At 34.6% G+C, this 20,279-nt stretch overlaps 2 protein-coding genes and 1 long non-coding RNA gene across 4 annotated transcripts; 1 reads left to right on the forward strand and 2 right to left on the reverse strand.

Annotated features, from left to right (window-relative positions):
* Window positions 1-107: 107 nt before the first annotated feature.
* LOC147405430 (snurportin-1 protein) lies at window positions 108-5,657 on the reverse strand. The gene is made up of 7 exons (XM_086433177.1): window positions 5,180-5,657; window positions 4,289-4,475; window positions 3,944-4,194; window positions 3,286-3,400; window positions 1,920-2,012; window positions 1,440-1,583; window positions 108-820 (listed from the first exon to the last, which is right to left on the reverse strand). The coding sequence occupies exons 1-7, from the start codon at window positions 5,554-5,556 to the stop codon at window positions 704-706; spliced, it is 1,284 nt and encodes a 427-aa protein (XP_086289303.1). The 5' UTR covers window positions 5,557-5,657; the 3' UTR covers window positions 108-703.
* Window positions 5,658-10,968: 5,311 nt separating this feature from the next.
* On the forward strand, window positions 10,969-18,935 carry LOC147405431 (uncharacterized). The gene is made up of 3 exons (XR_015175953.1): window positions 10,969-11,522; window positions 12,651-12,875; window positions 17,658-18,935. It is a non-coding gene; the product is annotated as an uncharacterized LOC147405431 (long non-coding RNA).
* Window positions 15,026-18,407, reverse strand: LOC147405432 (Emb:.1 protein, putative (Protein of unknown function, DUF642)). Of its 2 annotated transcripts, XM_086433183.1 has the most exons (3): window positions 18,269-18,407; window positions 17,679-18,191; window positions 15,026-15,750 (listed from the first exon to the last, which is right to left on the reverse strand). In XM_086433183.1, exons 1-3 carry the CDS (start codon window positions 18,318-18,320, stop codon window positions 15,164-15,166), a joined length of 1,152 nt encoding a protein of 383 aa, XP_086289309.1. In that variant the 5' UTR covers window positions 18,321-18,407; the 3' UTR covers window positions 15,026-15,163. The 2 variants fall into 2 exon arrangements, with proteins under 2 accessions (XP_086289309.1, XP_086289308.1); XM_086433182.1 differs by having other exon boundaries at window positions 17,679-18,393.
* Window positions 18,936-20,279: the final 1,344 nt, after the last annotated feature.

The raw sequence follows: 20,279 nt of genomic DNA on the forward strand, positions 1-20,279 counted from the left end.
ATCAGATGGTAGTCATAAAGGGTGGATAATTAATTGTTTTTTTTTAAAGGAAAAAAAATTGACAATCTCATCATGATTGACAACATGGCTATCTCAAGACGATCAAATGCCAAATAAAAACATCATTTTATACCGTAACATGGAAAATATTACATGCACATAAAATACTTATCCATATAAAAGGAAGATATCCATGGAGAACTGCCATACCATGCACGAACTCTGATGGCATTGATGTGTCATTAGCCAAGTATCAACTGAAGTAGCCCTAGAAAATATTATTTAAGAATAATGCTGAAGTGACCTTGAGCTGGAACCTCATATCGCACTTCATGACATGAAAGTGGATAGGAACCATATATTTTTTTTTCATTGAGATACGAGCGAAAAAGCATATGATTCCTATCCATTTTCATGTCATGAAGTGCGATATGAGGTTCCAGCTTGAGGTCACTCCGGCACGATTCATAATTTAATTGGTAACAAATAATACCGAGGTCTTTCATACCATTTTGATAACTGGCCGATGTATGACATACCCGTACTGGGATCAACTCGTACAATCATAGTCTGCAACTCTACATGTGAATCACGGAACTTATGGACCCGATCATCCTCAGGAGAGTTTCTATGTACCATTGAAGACTTTGGTCTATGGTAAACAGTAGAGGCGAGTAAAAGAATGAAACTACCACACCGTCCGTCATCCAACCATCTCGATGTCTTTAGTTTCACCATCTTGATCCTGAGATGAACTGATGGATGCTATCAGATCATCGATTCTAAGAGGAGAATGTCGAGCAGTGTACTGAAACAAAACCTGAAAGCGCAACCCCCCGAGTTTCATTATCCAGATAAGAATTACTAGCTTTGAACAATATCACTCTCTTCAATAGAGGGAAAAATACAGATTCTGGAAGAGAAGGAATAGCCTGACTAACTTAGTCAGGAAAAAAAAAGCCTTAGTAAGGCTCATCCACTGTTAAAACAAAACCTCGAGATTTATAACAAATCAGGAGGATTTGTTTCTACAGCGGGTGAACCTTAGTAAGGCTTTTTTCCATACTAAGGAAAGTGTTTCATACCGTGGGTTTATTATCCAAGGTCAGAACAAGTTGCTAGGATCTCCTTTTTTACCACCTCACGCCCCTCCAGCGTGGCAACATGGGGGCACAAAAAGGAAAGACATGGGTGCACACATAGACCACAATATCGTAGGAAAGAACATTCAAGTCACATGGGGGAAAATAAAAAGAGAAGTAAAAGGTCCTATACATGATCATGACGCCATGCACATGTAGATGCTATTTGATCTGGACCATTCTTTTTTTTGTTGTTGTTGAAAATCTAAATGAAGGTGTGGATCATACAGTAAGGGCAATTGGTTGGTTTAATATTGCACTGTGGCTCATCTTAGATGGCTGTTTTTGTCTACAAACCTTGGAGTAACTATCTGCGAAAGCACGTGCACGGTTGGTCTTTCCGATATAATGTATATCAGCCATGTCTAGTTTTCCATCTACAAATCTCATGCCTCCATCACCAATAGCAAAGCGCAGAAGATTTCCTGAATGCAGACCAGACTGCAAAATTGAAAAACCTTAAACAAATTAAAAGGGAGATGCGTACCAAAAAAAGAACAATTAAAATACAAGTAGTTCTTAGCTTAACATTGTGATAGCTCGTCGGACCAAGCATGGACGAGATATCACAATGAAGAACTTTTCATCCCTCAAGGATGTAGAGGTCTCCAACAGTATCTAATAAAACATTCTAAAAACCGCAAGTACCAGTTTGCAACAATTACACACAAATTGGTTTTCTTTTATTTGTTATTAGCAGCAGACCTAAATTGTGGATCTGTTTATAAGTGTTTCTTTCAGAATGAAGTTAAGGGAAGCAAGAGATAAGGATCGTACATGTTGTAAGAACTCTTGATTTAAGAAACCAAAGACAACAGGAGGATCATCTGATGTAGTCAGTTTTCCATCATCTTGCAACTCCAAAACCACCTTATCATCGAAAGCAAAATATTAGTATGTTGCAGTGTATGCTTAATAATTCACAACATATACTTGGTAAACAAGAACAAGAGGCAACCCATCCCTCAGTTTCTATTATCAAAACAACTAGGTATAATATCAACAACAAAAAAAAAAAAAATCACATGGAAAATTCGTTTATTTTCTATATAAACAGAAATAGAAATGTTCAAAGAAAAAACCCCTTTTTTTTTAAACAAATGGAAGTGTGTACATAAACTCTTCATCTGTAGGGCATTCTTTTCTCTAATTTTGTATATTCTTCTCCTGAACAAAGATTTGTTGTTTCGAACTATATTTGCTAAGCTGATGAACCAATGGCATGACACCAAGTGTATTAAAAAAATAATAGTGATTGGTTAGTAGAGAGAAATTTATGGAGCAGTTTAAGTGCTTGCTTTTTCAATACACGTGGCATCATGCCATTGGTTCATCAGCTTAGCACATAAATTTCAAAACAGAAAATCTCTATTCTCTTCTCCTCTACCAATATGTTTCTGGTTACTTATCATCACCACCATCTATGCTATATCCCAAATATTGTGGTCAGGACATGAATCCTATTTTCTGATTCAACTTTATCTAGAGGTATATCTTCCATAAAGATGTATGTTTTTAGATCTTTCCTTGCTACCTTAACCCCTCTTGCTATTTTTAGAGCCTTCAATTTGCAATAAAGCACTCTTTCTCATTGGTGGTGTCATTGATTTTCGTTGGATGTGTCCAAACCATCTCATTCAACTTTATTTTATCTCCTATTGGAGCTATTCCAAGATTCCCTACTCTTACCACTCATCCATCACAATATCCCATATCCACTATGCTCATTCATTGAATTTCTTGATTACCCAATGTTGAGTTCCAGAAAGCATAGCTGGCCTTATGGATTCCGGAAAAATTGCCTTTATTCTGATAAGTACACATCAGTCAAATACTACTCTAGCTACCCATTACAAATTCTATGGGCACATCCTCATTAATCTCTCCATCTTTCTGGAAACAAAGATGTGTTCAGGGTTGTCTTATCTTTGTTGGACTGTATACCAATTGGTTACTATGCCAGTGAGTTCCGTGCTTTTCACAGATAACTTACTTCCAATATTCCCATATAGTAATACAGCCTTACAGCTAAATTCACATGTCAAATTTCTCACAGTTCCATGAAAAATTATACAACCAACATATAGGAAAAAAATACCCAAGCTTCAATAAAAGGTAGATGAGGTATGATAAATAAGCATACCTGTTGCTGAGCTGGAACTTGTCCTTTACTATCTGTATCAAGAACATATTGGCTACAATTGCCATCTTTCCATACTAACGCTAATGGCGTATTCCCTGTTTGATAATGTGCATGCCTAAGCAGCAAAAAAAATACAAATATCATCAGGAAGAAAGAGAAATTATCAAAAGAAAATTTTGATCAACTTGTGAACTACATATAAGGTAACCCAAAGGTCCCTACTCCGCGAGAACCAAATTTCACACTTTTTGAACCATGTTGACATGAAAATGTTCTACCACTAATGTCAACATCGATCAAGCGTCATAGATGGAGAACCCCAAAGTGTTGAAACCTTTTTGCTGTTTAGTATGTCACTACATACATGGTTTAAAATATCAAAAGTATCGGAATCATGGAATTTATCAGTCAATACGTATCGGTATCAGCCAATACCGATACAAAACATTGACCCCGAAACATTCAATGTTTCGGGAATGTATTAGGTATGTATAGGTTTGTATTGAATGTATCGATCAATACTGTATCGGTTTTTACATTAACCGAAACATTCAATCAATACGATATTTTAAACCTTGACTACATGAACTACTAAACAAGGCCCAAACCTAGAAAAACGACAATATGAACTGCTCTCTAATAGAGAAAAAAATCTTACTTATTGTAAAACAATATCCCGTCTTTAACATAAGGTACGTCGCCCGCATAGGCTGCTTGTAGACCGATCTGATCACAGTTGTAGATGGGGACGATACTGAATCTATATTTATGGTACAATGAGGGAGGGTCACATGCCCCAGTTTCTGTCAGTTTGGAGTTCAACCAAAAAAATCTGAACTCAGCACTGCAGTCATAAAGCGAGTACCCTCTCCAACAAACCATGTCAATCACATAGTAAGTTTGATCTGGCTGTAATTCAACAACACCTATAACATTAGTTGAATTAATAGATTAACAAATTAGAATTAGTTAAAATATCAGAAATTTGAGTACTTAATTTCACCTCGTGAAATATGCAATCAAGGAGACAAAACGAGTGTGCGTGGCCCGAATTGTCTCTCGTCCTCGCCCCATTAGGTAAAGCAGACGGGAAATGATGCAAAACCGAGCCATTCCGAAGCCTACTAATCGTCGTTCCATCAGAAGAAACCACAAAGCATCGTTTTCCAGTAGGTCTTGCAAAAACATACCTGTAAATGTTCCAATTTATCATAAAAAATATAAATTTCCACACACAAGAAGAAAAAATATGTTTCTATAGTTGCTATTAAGTAGATTTTGTTGCAAATGTGTACTGGTTTTAGACACAAATCTAACATTCCAATTCAAACAAATGCACCTTAATTCAACCAATTGAAAGTTCTAATGATGAAGAAACCTGATCAACTTCAAAATTCAAATTTAGGAGCATTGGTGTAGGCTTCTAATTACTTACAAATCTAACACAAATTCAAACAAATGCACCTTAATTCAATCTCAATTACAAAGAAACCTAATCAACTTCAAAATTCAAATTTAGGAGCATTGATGTAGGCTTCTACTTATTTACAAATCGAATTGGTCCGATATGAAACATGCGAAATCAAATCGAATTAGTGAATTAGTCGGTCAAAAATTAAAATCATAGAGAACTTAATTTAAACCTAATTACAAATTCTAATTACAAAGAAACCTAATCAACTTCAAAATTCAAATTTAGGAGCATTGAAGTAGGCTTCTACCTATTTACAAATCAAATTGTTCCGAATCGAATTACTCTGTTAAAAATTAAAATCATAGAGAAACTAATTGAAACCAAACCTTATAATAAACTAGATAAATAAAGAAAAATCATTCACAAATTAGAACTGAAGAATAAAAAATAGAGAAATCGGATGAGAGTGGGGAATCAAACCAGTCTTGATTCAATCGAGGAGGGACATCGATCATCCATTCCGGAAGCATAAGTTGATGAGAAAACCATTTGCGAGCTTCTGAGCCTTTGAGTTTGGAGGCACGAAGAACATCGAAATCCCTAGACGAGGGTTCTGGTTCAGATTCCGGTATGGATTCGGGTTCTGGTTCTGGTTCTGGTTCGGTTTCTGGTTCTGGTTCGGTTTCTGGTTCGGGAATCTGGTTTTGGAGATCGAGTACAGATGATGCTAAACAGCGCGCTTGGTGTTGAGAGTCTCGACGGCTTTGTGCTTGCCGAAGTAGAGCGAGTTCTCTGCGTTTCTGTTGGTCTGATATCGCTGGACGTTTGAAAGGGCGACGAAGATCATGAGGTGCCATTCTGGTATCCTGCGCACTCACTGCGTACTCTAGCTTCGCTGCTAAGGCTATGAACTTATGAAGGGAAACCACTTAATTTGAAAGTTAAAGCTCAGAGCCTGAAACATAAGTACAGATCCCATGATCAAGTTTTATTTTAAAACTCGGCCGAGACATGGATGACTCTGATGTGAACGACCGAGATGACTCAGATATTAGACGAGTCAACGTGATGAACGATTGATATTGAGTTATTGACTATCTCACTCATGGTTTTAAAACTTGGTTTTGCATCTCGTCTCTTCTTATCCATGCCAGATATCGAGTTGTCTCAGAGGAGTTTTCCAATACGTTTGAGATGTCTCATTAAAAAATTTGAAAAATGAACTTGGGATTTTAAATCTTGTCTGAAAAATTGACTTGTCCTTCTGTCTCGTCTATGCCTGATATCAAGACGACTTGGGTGATACGTCTCGGTCTCCAACGAGATTTGAAGCCATGGTCTCACTCAAATGCATCGAAGACCAAGATGACCTGGATGAATTGACTTGGTCTTGGACAAGTTTTGAAATTTATGGTCCATAATTGAATACGGATTGTAACACTTATTCACTTATGACGTGATTAGATTTGGGCATTGGCATCTTCTTTGAGGTTAAGACGATAGAAGAGAAAAGACAATATGAAAAATCGAGTTTGTGTGTGTGTGAGAGAGAGAGAGAGAGAGAGAGAGAGTTTACTTGCAGACATGTCCTCAGAGCGATGGAGAGAGCTAGAGAAGGAGATATGAGAGTGAGAGGAGTCTTTGAGATGGAAGCCCATGATTAAACTTTCACAAAGTTTGTTGTAATTTTTTTGTCAGATTTTTTATGTTGTTTTGTAACATTTAACAAAAAAAAACAGTGGGGGGCACTTCTAGTTGTAGCAACCAAGCACACGCCAAATGTAAAAACACATAAAGATTTCTGTATTCGAGATTTTATGACCCTTCACAATGCAAATGAGCATGACCAATATAATTAAAAATTGCCCTCAAAATGTATTATGAGACTAAATCACAAATACTCTATATATATAGATTAATAAAGATTGAGACAAAGAGGACAATGACAAGTCTTGCCTTATTATATAGGCTAGAGTTTAAAGAGGGTACACTGCGTGAAAATTGGAAATTTTGACATAAAAAATTGACGGGCCAAGGCCCACGAATTCTATAAACTGAATTTTGATGGTTTAGGACCGTCGTCGAATTTCTCTCATCCTTCATTAATTTGATTGTTTCAACTTGTTGGAAAAAGAAAATTTGACAATAAAAAATTTGACATCAATTCGATCTCTTGGTCCGTCGAATTTTATGAAATTTGATGGCTCAAGGCAGTCAAATTTGGGCTTTTTCACATTGTGGTAGAAGATGGAAAGGCAATAAGGTTGGAGGGGTATAAGATTACAACTGGCTTGAAAGGATAGATCATTTAAATAAACCATCAAGATGAATTGTTTCATAAGGATCACCAAACTGTCATAGGAAGTCTACTTAAGTACATCCTCAATTTAGTATGTTTCTAAGTCTTTCTAATGTTATCTGCTAAACAACTAAAAGATCATTTTTATATCTTCTTCTCTCCATTGATCTCAAAATGGTTGTTAATGGGGAATTTTTTTATTTTTTATTTGAGCGAATTACTATTTCGTGAACTGAAAACGAGTTATTTACAATTTTGGTCACTTTTCATTTTAATTACCAAACGAGAACAATCACGTTTTCTTTAAATAAAAAAAATCAAAACGAAGTGACTATTTCACAAGTTTAAAGTGACAATTTTTCAGGTTCAAGTGAAATTATCACTTTAAACCTGCGAAATAGTCCCTTTAAAAACTTTCGAATTCATTATCATTCACGTTTTGATAATTAATATGACCAGTGAGACGGAATTGTTTATTCGTCAAAAATTGATCACTTTTTTGTAAATATCTCTATTTTTTAAGAGAGATGGAGCCATAACGGCAGGCATATTTTTATCTCTTCTAAAATAAATGGATTTCTTATCTTTTTTAAAATTCATGGTTTTAATTTGGATTGGATTGAAGTTGTGGGTTTTTTTTCTTATTTGATCCCTATTCCCCATTAATTCTTCTCCTTAAACTCAGGTGGTAGTCAAGTGAAACAACTCTGATTATCAAGTTAGTTAATAATTGAACAAAATCATGAAAATTACGTACATTTGCTTTAGAATCATAGTCTTTATATCCCCAAATGTGATGTGTTTTGCAGATCAAATCGTTATCTTAATTTGTAGTATATCATATGAATCATTGTGGTAGTTCTACCAAGTATTGGGCTTGAACAGTTCAGGAATGTGGGCAAACTCCTTTACAACTTCCACGCTAGTTTTATCGTGGATAATGTCGGCCTTCAAGTCGTTCTCAAGGAACAAAATCAACCTCCTGGGTTATAAGAGCTTGGGCCGTTTACTTAAATATTCGATGAGTTCTCTCTTAGAAAAACTCCATTTTTAGAAAAGTTCGAGAACCGTAGATCTGTATGCCTTGGGATACATAGTTCCCCTGGATACACTTTTTATGGGGAAGTGCAATCGTGTATCTTGAGACGTACAAATTTATGGTACCCAAACTTGTCACGTCATGGAGTCATTTGAGTATGCCACTTGGAGAGTCATATTATCACAACTCATAATCAAATCATGATTTGGAACCAATCATACAAAAATTACCTCATTGGAGAACACCATAAGACACTACTACAGTCTGGACCATACCTATATAATTCAATGAGAATCTCTCATAAAGTGGAAATCAAACCCTTTCATAAAAGAAAATATGAAAGTTATGTGTGATGAATTTGATATGAGGAGTGCGGATCAAACTTTGAGTCATAGAAATAATGAAAAAATTAATAAGGGAATTTGAGTTCACCTTGGCATTAAAAACATGATCTAATTCCACAGGATTGTAGAGGACAAAATTCTATGAAATTTCAGGAATTTTTTTTTTAATTTTCACTGTTAAATTTCTATTTTTGAATTTTTTTTATCAAGTTTTTCTGAAATCTAGAGAGGTATGTGGTGTTGGATTACAAATGTCGCAAAACGACTATTAATAGTATTTTTTATAACTTTTAGATCTTATCATGAGTCTGATTTTTTAAAAATTGGAAATTATGTTAAAGATAAACTTTAAAAAGGCATTGATTCTATCATATTAACTTGTTATATAATTTCACTGAATTTCTAATCGAGAACAAGACTATCATAATAATATATTTGAATAATGATAAATTGATGTCCCGAAACCTAATGCTCTTTGACATAGCAGTGCATATTAGAGAGTTGGTTTTATCATATTATCCTCACTCTCGTTATTTTTTAGTGTGGGATAACTCTTCTTTTCTTTTTGATGATGGTTTCATTTTCTACTAATGGTAAATTGATACTCTAATACTCCGAAACATGATGTTCTCTGACATGGCGATGCATAGAATCGTAGATCTTTTTACTTTTATATCTCGAAAAAATTTATTTGTGATTCAATGCATTGCCACGTCAAGTAGACTAAAAAAAATGTATAGTGCTTTAGTTTACCACGACTCATTTTTTAGTGGGTTCACTCTCTTCTCTTTCTTTTTGAGGTAGACCCAACTAACAGTACAAGGCGACTAGATGACTCTTAAATTATCATCTCTCTCCCAAAACGCCTGTCCAACATCCTACAAAAAAGACACGCTTTATTCAATAACTCCTGCTTTTTATAGGGATGACTTTGTAACTCCAACTTATACCCATGAGAAAGCTTTTCAAAACAAAAGCAATTTCTGGAAAATACTCTTCTCTCAACGTAAGATCTTCACTCTACGTTAAAGAGAGAGTCCTCAACCTTTCTCATATATATAACATATTACAAGAGAATCAATTTTATTTGTTACTCTGAAACTAACTCTATAACAAAGTCTACAACAAACTCTTCTAACAGAATCAATCAGTTAACTACAACCTTCTATAACTCCAGCTGGATCCAAGTCATTAGGATGAGTGGACATGACTCACATAATGATATGGATTTCTTATGGCTTTCACCATGGGTTTGGGTATTACCAAATACAGAATTTCCATAAACATCATCAAGCTAATCTGAATCTCTCAATCATAGTTTCAAATTCAATACCACTTTTTACATCAATAATAATATAAATTAGTGAATAATTGGTATTTTAGTTTCGTCTAATATCTCATTACTCTCTTAAACATTTATTTTTATCAAACCCATTGAATAAACAATCTCAATAAAGAAGAATTATGTAATGTAATTTTTTTTGAAATGGATGAGTTATAAATGAAACTATCATACAAGTTAAATGAATAAAGAAGTATTGTGTGCTTCTCATAGATAATGTGCCTTTGGAAAAACATATGTTTCATATGATGATAGGACCTTCCTTCAATTAAATAAACATATATTTCTTATCTTCATAGTGTCCAATTTTTTTTTGTTTTGTTGAGACTTGTGACAAATCTTAAATAATTTTTATTTAAATAAATTAGAACTGATATTAGTAATGAAATACTAAGAAAGTTTTACACGCTTTCTTTGCCATTTATCAAAATCTTCTTGTTTCATGACCTTTTCCCCATTAAAAAAAAAAAGAAAAAAAAAACTTGTAAAAAATTTACAATAATTTACTTGTGTGTTAATTTTTTGTATAAAAAAAATACAATGAATTGAGGTATCTTGTTGAATGGTGTCAACGTGACACGTTTTGGTTGGAAATTAAAATGCATTAGAATTTTAATCAAGTCGTTTTAAAAAGCACAAAGCCCAATGTATTTATTCTTCAACCAAAATGTGTCACATAAACAGTGTATGTTGTTTTAGAAACAGGACACCATTTTGGATTCAACAGAACCCTCTTCACAATATGAAATATGTCATATGTCATTTTGTATTTATTTTACATCCCTACTTTTTCATCAATATTTAAAAGGTTTTGTTAACGTGTACCCCTAAGAGCATAGTTAAGGTGCAATAAATACACTTTGGAAAATTGGAGTTTAAGGGTATTTTGATATATAAAAAAAAAATTAAAGATATTTTTCAGTACAAAACTAAATTTTCAATGTGTATTTATTTGCACTTTAACACGAGCCTTAGAGAAGACGTTAACGAAACTCATATTTGAAATACCTTCTTGGATATGCCACGTGTATTTTAAAGAAGAGAGTTCAGCCAAAATTTTGAAACGGGTTATCCGCTTCAAAAAATTTCGTGTTCTAGATCACGACACATACAACAAGCGTATATATCAGGTGCAGTGAGCCATGTTGGTGTGTGCAAATAGGTCGACTCTTTATATTCTAACCTAAATTTCAAAACGACTCGCGCGCGCAAGAAATACAGACAGCTAAGCGACAGCTGTTGTCCTACAAGTATAAATTGAGCCGTTAGTTGTTGGGATCAGAGAGAGAGAGAGAGAGAGAGAGAAACTGGAAGGTCTGATTTCTCATCCCGTTTTACTAGAAACATCTCCTCTCCTGGATATACTAAAACGACTCTGCCCATGTCATCTGTTAGATCTCCTGATTTTTCCCTCGAGTAACTAACTGGTTTTTCCAACCATATTTTTGCGATTCTTACGAGTTATAATCTCAGATCTGTGTGTTCGATCGTTGGAGTTTGTAATCCTTGTTAGGTTTAGGAGTTTTCTCTGATAGCGAATTTCGTTTCAATCCTTTTTTGTTCCTATCGATTTAATGGCTGTTTTTACCTAATAAGATTTTATGGTTCTTACGATTTATAATCCAATTAGGTCTTTCGATATAGAACGAGCGAGGGTTTGATCGTTGGAGTTCGTAACCCTAGTGGTTAATTTGTTATAAAAATGGAAGTGTTTGTGTTTAGAGAGCTAAAAATCTCGGATCATGGATGAAAAGACGGACAATGATAATTCCTTGATTGGTCCATTTATCAGTTGAGAGGTATGGAATCTAATAGTCTCTGAAAATTTTCTCCTTTAATGTCTTATTTTTGTTAAATTTCTTGGATGCTTGTTATGTTGATTTCCATAAGGGATGTATATATTGGTATTTTCTACGAACCATGTGGATGTAAACTACAAAGGAGCTTTATTTTTCTCCCTCTTTTAAAAATATAAAAAAATGGATTCAATCAAAGCATCTTACATTGTTGTGGAAATTGAGGATTACAATGAAATTGAAGAAAAGAGTTATTTCGAAACAAAAATAAAAAATAAAAAATAAAAAAATCAATGGTTCTCAAAAACACAAACGAGTTGCTTACAGAAAAACAAGAAAATACAACATTCCCAAATATGCTACCAGAGAATCCATTCTTTTTTTGTTAATTATTTAATAAACATTTTCCCTGCGAAGCTTCTTGAGATTTTCTTATTGTTACTATATGCAAATAGATTGGACCTTGATTCATTTCTTCTGAAAATGGGGTTGGGGGGGAGGTAAGGCATGGGACCTTGAGAAGCACAAGGCTTTTGCTTCATAGTGTGAGGGGCAAGCCACTACTCTCACCTTTGTTAGTAATATATATATATATAGATATGAGATAAATAATAATATGATAATGTATTAAATATTAATAAGTGAATAGATTTATGCTTCATGTGTGCATTAACATGCGTCTTATGTACATGAACACTTCAAACAGCCTCAACACACCTTATATGCACTCACCGCCACTTTTTGAACATTGCTCTGAAGTACTATTATTTTCCACACTGAAAATTAAGGATTTAAATGGGCAGGCAGCTTTTACTTTTTCTTGAAGTTAAGGCTTGAAAATTATTCAAGAACCATTTTTGGTGCATCTTGTAGTGGAAGGCGGTTCCTCAAATGTCATTACCCGGGCATGAAAAATAATAGACGTAAATGAGGAATCACTATCAATAACTGAGTGCCTGATTTTCCCTACATTTAATGTATTGTATAGCTTGGTGTTTGGTCTTATTTCTGGAAGATGATGGCTTAATGGATATTTCTTGTCATTTACTGAAATTGAAAAGATTACTCTTGCATAGAGTGATTCGTACAAATCAAGAAATTGAGGAACTGTTTGTATCTTTTTTTTGGAAGGTAATCAGGGGTTAAGGCAGACCTCCTGACCAGATATATTAGAAAAAATCTTTCATAAAAGTGTACTCTCACATCTTCTTGGATAATACAAAGAAGATCAATAGGGAATATGTCACTTGGATACAAAGCAATATCTCCATGAAGTTCTTAAAGTATGCAAGAAAGTCAGCAACCCTATTGGCTTCCCTACTAGAAAAGCGAAGATTACACTCCCCAAACATAGTGGTAAGATCTTTGATAGCCTTGTTCATTGTATCTCATTCATTCCGAATCTTTTTCTTTTTTTATTGGTATTTTTTTTTTTCCCATGTTCAAAAGATGGGCCCTTCTTTTGAAAATCGTATAGGCATGCTGTCCATATGTGCTTATTTATTTTTGTGAATATTTTAAAAATCATATTGGCATGTTAATTTCAGCACTTTTCACTACCTGTTGATCAATTCCTCTAAAAACTATATAATATTGGATGTCTTTTTGTATTGAATGAGGGTTTTTGTAATGTATTGTGGAGATGCATTCAAGGATTTTTTGGGGCTTATTTTGTTGTTTTAAATGTGATTCTTTTATCAATCGAGAGAAGACAACCTTATTATTGTTAAGTTGCCTATTTTTCCATTGTATATAGAGATGCTTTTAAAAGCTTCTTTGGAGGAATTTTTTATTTATTATTTAATACTATTTTAACAAGTTAATGAATTCTTATTTCTTAATTTTGCATTTTTTCTTTCATATAATTTTTTGATGTGTATCTTTATACAAATTCAATTTTGAAATGTCCTGAGTGCGATATCCATCTGCTACACTAATGAGATAGGAATTTGATTCAAGATGTAGAGTGTGGCAAGAAGGAGCAAGTGTATTATTATTTTCACTTTTTATTGTTTTGATTAACCTTCATATCTCTTATGTTTTAGTATTTTGGTTTCCCATTTAGAATTATATAATTAGTTCTCAATTTGGTCTTCATTTACATCATATCTAAGAATTTTGAATTAGCTAGTTGTACATAGCTCCAGTGGAACAAACGATTATCTTGGATCTACACCAAGGTATTGATAGTGATTCTCAAATATCGCAGAACAGAATGTGACACGATGAGATATAATGCAATAGAAACAAAGACGGGGAACAGGTTACCAATTCCTAATAGTCAAAGCAAGCCCTTTCATTTTGAATTTTTTAATCAATTTAGAAGGTATGAGTTCATGACTGCGAGTTTTTTGTACTAATTTGGACAACTTGATGTACATAAAGCCTTTTTTTTTTTTAAGGAATAAGGTCTTTTTGATAGTATTTGATTTCATGAAAGTTCTAACATTTTGTTTGGTGCGAAATTGGATATTGTGAGAAGAAACTACCCAAGTCATCGGTCTTTGTCTCCATCTCTGCATTTGCGAAAAAAAAATTCCTTTCACTTTTAGTGCTTTAACTCGATCTTTCCCTTTTCTTTGTTAGTAAGGCCAACTTGGCTTTAAGCTATGGACCCCTTTCCCTTGCTTCAAGAATGGTCAGAAAAAAATATTTTCGTATGTTTCATTCTTTTCAACCAAGTTAATGAATTTTTTTTATCTTTAAAAAAAAAAAATTATTTCATGAATAAAACTTTTAGATGGATATCTTGATACAAAGTTGAATTAGTTAATCCTTGAATGAGTACTCAGATCTTCTACACTAAAGAAAAGGCTATGTATAGATGGGAAAATCTCACATTGTTTTATGATAAGTTGGACTCGTTTTGAATTCGAGAGTTATTTGAGTCAGGATGTGCAGGTTCACATGTGGTGGCTTCTATATTGTTGTTTTTACTTTTTGATATTTTTTTTATTAACCTTTATATTTTTATTTATGTTTTAATATTTTAATTTTCCATTTATTGTTATATAATTTGTTCTCAAATTGGTTGATTTCATGAGGTACTTGTAAAATTTTGTTCAGTTTTTTTGAGATTTGTATTACAATTCCTTCTTTTTTTTTCTTGTATATTTTTTCTTTTATTATGTTTTTATATACACCGTCTTTTATTATTTTGGTTTGATATTCGATATCATTCGTGCCATTCTTGAATGAGTTTTTTTACATGTTAAATATCCATTTGGCTGCTGTGGTGCTAATGTTCGTGGAGAGAATACAAGATTCTCACTGCTATTTATTCTAAAAGTGATGATCTCACTAATAAGTGACAATCTGGCTAAAAAGCATGTTTTGGGAATTAAAATGAACAGTGTATTGGAATGGGGAGTTTGCCATATTCAGCACATGAAATGGTAATTTACCCTATTGAGTAATCAACCCATCAAAAAAAGAAATATAGAATAACTAGACTATTGTTGAGACTTGAGAGAAAATGGTAAATTATTTCTCTTCACAATGAAAAATATAGAATCTGACTCTTTCTGCATCAAATCTCAAGTTCTCGAAAACAACGGAATTACAGTAGTGCCAAGAACAACTTATTAGAAATAAAATAAAATAAAGGGTAAGGATCAAAGAAAGCAATACAAAGTCTATTTGCTCTAACCAATAATCTGTAGAACAGCTACTATGGAAAACAAAAAAGTGAACAGAATTCCATTCTGCATCTCTAGTTTCAACCCATACGAGGCGCTAAGAACCACATTGTCAATCACAGGACCACAAAACACAAGATCTCTTGTTTGGGTTGTAGTGAAGCTAATGAAACTGATAGGGGTTGCACTTGAATCTGCTTTGAATGTCATAGAGAAGTTTTGGATCAAACCAGTTCCTTTACTCTGCAGTGTGAAGTTTTGAGCCGTTGATCCCGCTTGTGCCCCTACTATAAAATCTCCCTCGCACGAGTTATTAGCATCACCGACGATGAAATCCAAATTATAAGTAGAACCTTTGTTCAATGTTGCTGCTGTTTGTATCCCACCTGATGCCCCAGAGACAATCTCAATTGCAGCATTGCCTTGTGGGACTAAGTAGTGTTTGGAATCTATATATTTAACTGTTCCTATAACAGACCATTGTTGTAATGCCGATAGAGTCGGACTTGGTTCTGCATTGAGTAGAATACCCTCTGTGGAATTATTTAAGAAATCTGGCCCTACTTCGAATCCCCCGTTCACCAGTAAGTTGTCTGTGTTTTCCACCATTAAATACTAGTGTCATGAAAAGATGGGGAAGAGAAAAAGTGCTAAATAGAGGTTGTGAAGCACATAAACTATTATACATGTTCTATATAGATTATAAATCTTGGATCTTAAAATTATAGGAAAAAACAAAGTGCTAAATATAGATTTTCCAAAATATTTTTGACTCATGGTTGGGTATGCAAAATATAAACTTCTATATAGATAAGCTAATCTACATTAAAACTCTATACACATTAGTCTTGCTCTTCAGAGAGGTTTCCAGCTGTAAAAGAAAAAATTCTGGCTTTGGATAATGTGATGAAGAGAGGAATCATCTCAGTTAATGTTTGCAGTTTATAAAAGGATGGGGAGTCCGTGAATCATGTTCTTCTAACATTGTGCAGTGGCCGCGAAGATTTGGTCATATTTTTTTTGACCTCTTTCTTTGACGAATGAAAGAAGAAAGAAAAGAAAAGGCCCGCCTTTTTAAGCGGTACATTGACCCGAGGTATAAGCGCCCCTTCTGGCTGATCCCCCTTCCTCATGCTACAGTCTGGTCTGCTTCTCTATGGGAAGCTTGGACGAGGTTGCACAGGGACAGGGCGACAATTGTCTTCCAAGGACCTTGTGAGAAGTATTTGAGAGTTGGTCTCGTCTGGGTGGGGGTTTCTTAGCATTCAAGAGAAGGTTGTGGAGCCTAGTCCCCTTTGTGGTGCTAGTGGGGGAAGGTATGGAAAGAAAGGAACGCAAGGGTGTTCGAGGCAAAGGAGAGTAGGAATCATGTAATCATCATGGATAGTTTGGGGGTTCCTATCTCATCGGAGTTCAATCTTTGCCGAAGCTAAAGGAGTTTTCTTTGAGGATTTTTTGGGTAGATGGGAGTGGGTTTGTAAAAAAATGCAAAACTTACGGTTTTTAGTTTTTCTTTTCCATTTCTTTTTGGGATTTTATTGACACGCCATGAAACACTTAAGGCCCCTCCAATTTTTAGGGGCACCTCTAAACATCGAATTTTTTTTTGTGGGCACTCTATGGCAAAGGGTACTCCTCTCACCCTCCAACGATTCCGATGACTCTGGTGAGGAGAAGAATTGGAGAACAAGAAAACAGAGAGAGGGAGAGAGATCAGAGGAGTGCCCTAAAAAAATTGATTTTTTTTAAAACTTTGGCCTGTCCTTAAGAGTTTCATGGCGTGTCAATGTAACTTCCCTTTCAAAGGGCACTCCTCTCACCCTCCAATGATTCTAATGGCTTAAGCGAGGAGGAGAATCAGAGGAAAGGGAGGAGGGGATTGGAGAAGAAGAAGAAGAAGAAAACAGAGAGAGGGAGAGAGATCGGAGGAGTGCCCTAAAAAAATTGTTTTTTTTATTATTTATAACTTTGGCCTATCCTTAAGAGTTTCATGGCATGTCAATGTAACTTCCCTTTCAAAGGGTGCTCCTCTCACCATCCAACGATTCCGATGACTCAAGCAAGGTGGAGAATCAGAGGAGGAGGATCAGAGAAGAAGAAGAAGACAAAGAAAACAGAGAGAAGGAGAGAGATCGGAGGAGTCCCTCAAAAAAAAAAAAAAAAAAAAATTTAAACTTTGGCCCGTCCTTAAGAGTTTCATGGCGTGTCAATATAACTTCCTTTTCTTTTTTCTTTTTCTTGTAGTTCTTGTTTCGGAGTGGTCATCTCAACCATTACCTTTAATAAAAAAAATTCATTCATCAGAAAGAAAGACAAAAATTATTTGAATAAATTAAGATTTACTTTAAAAAATAAAATGTGTGGGTATGTGTCCTTCCATAGATGTGCAATTGCAATATGAACATATGACACAAAGCAAGAATGCTGATGAAGAGCTTTCATATTTGGTTGGATGTATGTTTATTTGGAAACTTGTGATCACTATCAAATAATGTTGCAGGCACGGAAATCGACGACTTACCAGTATATTGAATTGGATTTCCAACAGTCTTGAGAAGAAATATATCGACCACCGGCCCACATGTAATATTCGGATCAGCTTCCGTTGCTTGGCTTTGAATCACAAGATTGATAAGCTCTCCATCACTCCAACTCCCCAAGTAATAACCATAGCTCTCCCAAGCTTCCTTCCCATACTTGTGTTCCAATGAGAAGAGTGACGATCTATCCGGAGCGGAGACAATTGCGGCGGTTAAGTTAGAACAGTTGTCAGTGACCGGTGCAAGTGTGAAGGTAAGTATGTATTGCAAGATTGCTTTATTAACTCTAAATGTTTGGTTGATCTTGGCATCCTGACCCAATTGTATGGCATGTCCATTCCCGGGCAACGATATGTTGGGACCTGAAGTTACGTACTGCACTACTCCTTCGAAGGTCCAGCCAGGTATGGTGTTGTTTTCATTCAAGAGTAGTAATGAAGGGGAGTTAGGTGGTATGTTCGATGGTGGGGATTCAAAGTCTGGATTCTGTAGATCTGTCGATGAAGATGATTTTGTTTTCAAGTTAATATATTTTGTGTTGAAGTGGTAAAGATGGGTTAGATGGTTATACCTGCAAATCCCATTGTTATGAAGAGCAGTGTGAGAAGTATTTGTGTCCACATCGTCTGGCCAGAGAGACAGAGAGAGAGAGAGAGAGGGTTTTGGGTTCAGATAGAGAGGTAGAAAATTATACATTAATTTGGTCAATTATAGTATTCTGATGGGGTGGACTTGGAAAACGGTGAGTGCATGTGGAAGTAAACGTGGTGAAGGGGGTCAGCTTCCTGAGCTGCTTGTCCAGGCTTCTCCACGGAATTTTTTGAGATATTCCTTTCAAGTTCTAGGTTTTTTGTTTTTGAATCGTGATAATCTAATTGACCTACGTGGCATACTCAATCGATTCTCCTGGTGTGACAAGTTCAGCAACCTTATATCAGTATGCTTAAGGATACACAACTGCACTTTCTCAAAAAAAAAATATAAATAAAAATAAAAATAAATTGTATCCAAGGGAATCATGTATCCCAAGACGTACAGATTTATTGTTCCGTCAGGAGAAAATCTATAAGTCTATGCACATGCCATGTGAGGAGAGTAGAGGGGGAAAATCACGACTGTTTTGTTTTTTGTTTCCTGAATTTATGAGATATCCAAATGGTGGGCAAAGGGTGTGATTAGGTACGCAGTTGTGTGAATCACATTATTATTATTATTATTATTTCAATTCTGAGTGTTCATCTTAGGGACTCTTTGATTGACTTTTTGTGCTAAAAGACATGGATGGTCTCAAATAGGTAGTATGTGGCAGACATACACAGGTTTTGATATCCACTTGTTAAATCTATCTGTGCGCCCAATCTGCCAGGTGAAGTAGGCGTAGGCGGTATTTGATTGACTTAAGAGCACACCCTTTATTACCGCGTGCATTCATCACGCGGCCTTGTGTACAAGAGTGGTACGCTGCTGACGTGGCAAGGGCATAGAATCATACATCTTTTCCTCCCTATAAAAGGAAACCGTGTGTCATTCTACTGGTTTTTTAAGAGCCACGTTCCATCCATGAAGTATTGATGTTATTGTCATAAATTAATAAATATCATAAAATAATGAATATGAAACGATAGATCGTGTAAGGAAGAAAATAATCGTTTTTTTTTTTTTTGTTTTTTTATAGAAATGTTGATCTACAATTAATTGGGTTGTTTGGAATAAAAGCTTGGATCTCAATTTTAATTTCTTCAATGGGCAAAGATCTTTGTCCTTGAGTTTGTCAGCAACTAATTGTGGAATTTTTTTTTGGATTGTTAGTTTTTAATTTTATTATCGATATTATTATTATTATTATTATTATTGAGTAGTAGATTTGAGTTTTACCTATTCAATTGTTTTTATCCATTTTATTAAAGAAAAATGATTTTTTGACGCCTCCTCCATACACTCTCATCACATAATCATAGATCATTTACCTTGAGATACATAGAATTATTAATCTTTTTTTGTGTATCTCAAAGCAAATGATCCACAGTTTTGTGATGGGAGCGTAGATTATCATGACTAAATAAATAATATGCAATTAAAAGATAAATAATGGTTTGTTGGTACTAGTTCGAACCACAAACTATCATGAAGCAAATTAGTTCATGGTACGATTTAGTTTGGATTTGTAAATTCAAGCGAACCATGAACCTAACAAATTTTGATTGGGTTCAGCGAACCAAACATCTTTTTAATTGATTCTATGAACCAATCTAATTTACTATAATTTTTTCTTAGTTTATATCTAAAATGTGCATTATTATATTAATTTATTTTTATTTTTCAAATATTATTTGTACTTGTAATTATATATTTGAATTATATATATATGTACAAGTGAACCAAGCTAACGAATTGATCTAAGAAACCCAAAACTAACCAAGAAATGAAATATCTCTACCTACCTGTACGAACTGCCTTTGTTCTAGAGAGGCGAATCCGAATTTGAAGTGATGAACCAGGTAACTTAGTTTTATACTTAATTTTAAAATTTCTTGATTTGACTTGATTGAATTTTGAGGTGATTTGGCCACAATACTTCTTGG

This window comes from Akebia trifoliata, chromosome 3 (genome assembly GCF_017979445.1).
Source record: "Akebia trifoliata isolate Shusen 1 chromosome 3, ASM1797944v1, whole genome shotgun sequence".
NCBI lineage: Eukaryota > Viridiplantae > Streptophyta > Magnoliopsida > Ranunculales > Lardizabalaceae > Akebia > Akebia trifoliata.

Coding starts and splice junctions, on each gene's coding strand:
- LOC147405430 (XM_086433177.1), bottom strand. CDS start 5,556: ATGGCACCTCATGATCTTCGTCGCCCTTTCAAACGTCCAGCGATATCA. Junction 4,476..5,179: donor CCTCGATTGAATCAAGACTG/GTTTGATTCCCC, acceptor GAACATTTACAG/GTATGTTTTTGCAAGACCTA. Junction 3,401..3,943: donor GGGATATTGTTTTACAATAA/GTAAGATTTTTT, acceptor TTTGCTGCTTAG/GCATGCACATTATCAAACAG.
- LOC147405432 (XM_086433182.1), bottom strand. CDS start 18,393: ATGTATAATTTTCTACCTCTCTATCTGAACCCAAAACCCTCTCTCTCT. Junction 15,751..17,678: donor AAATCCAATTCAATATACTG/GTAAGTCGTCGA, acceptor TGGAAAACACAG/ACAACTTACTGGTGAACGGG.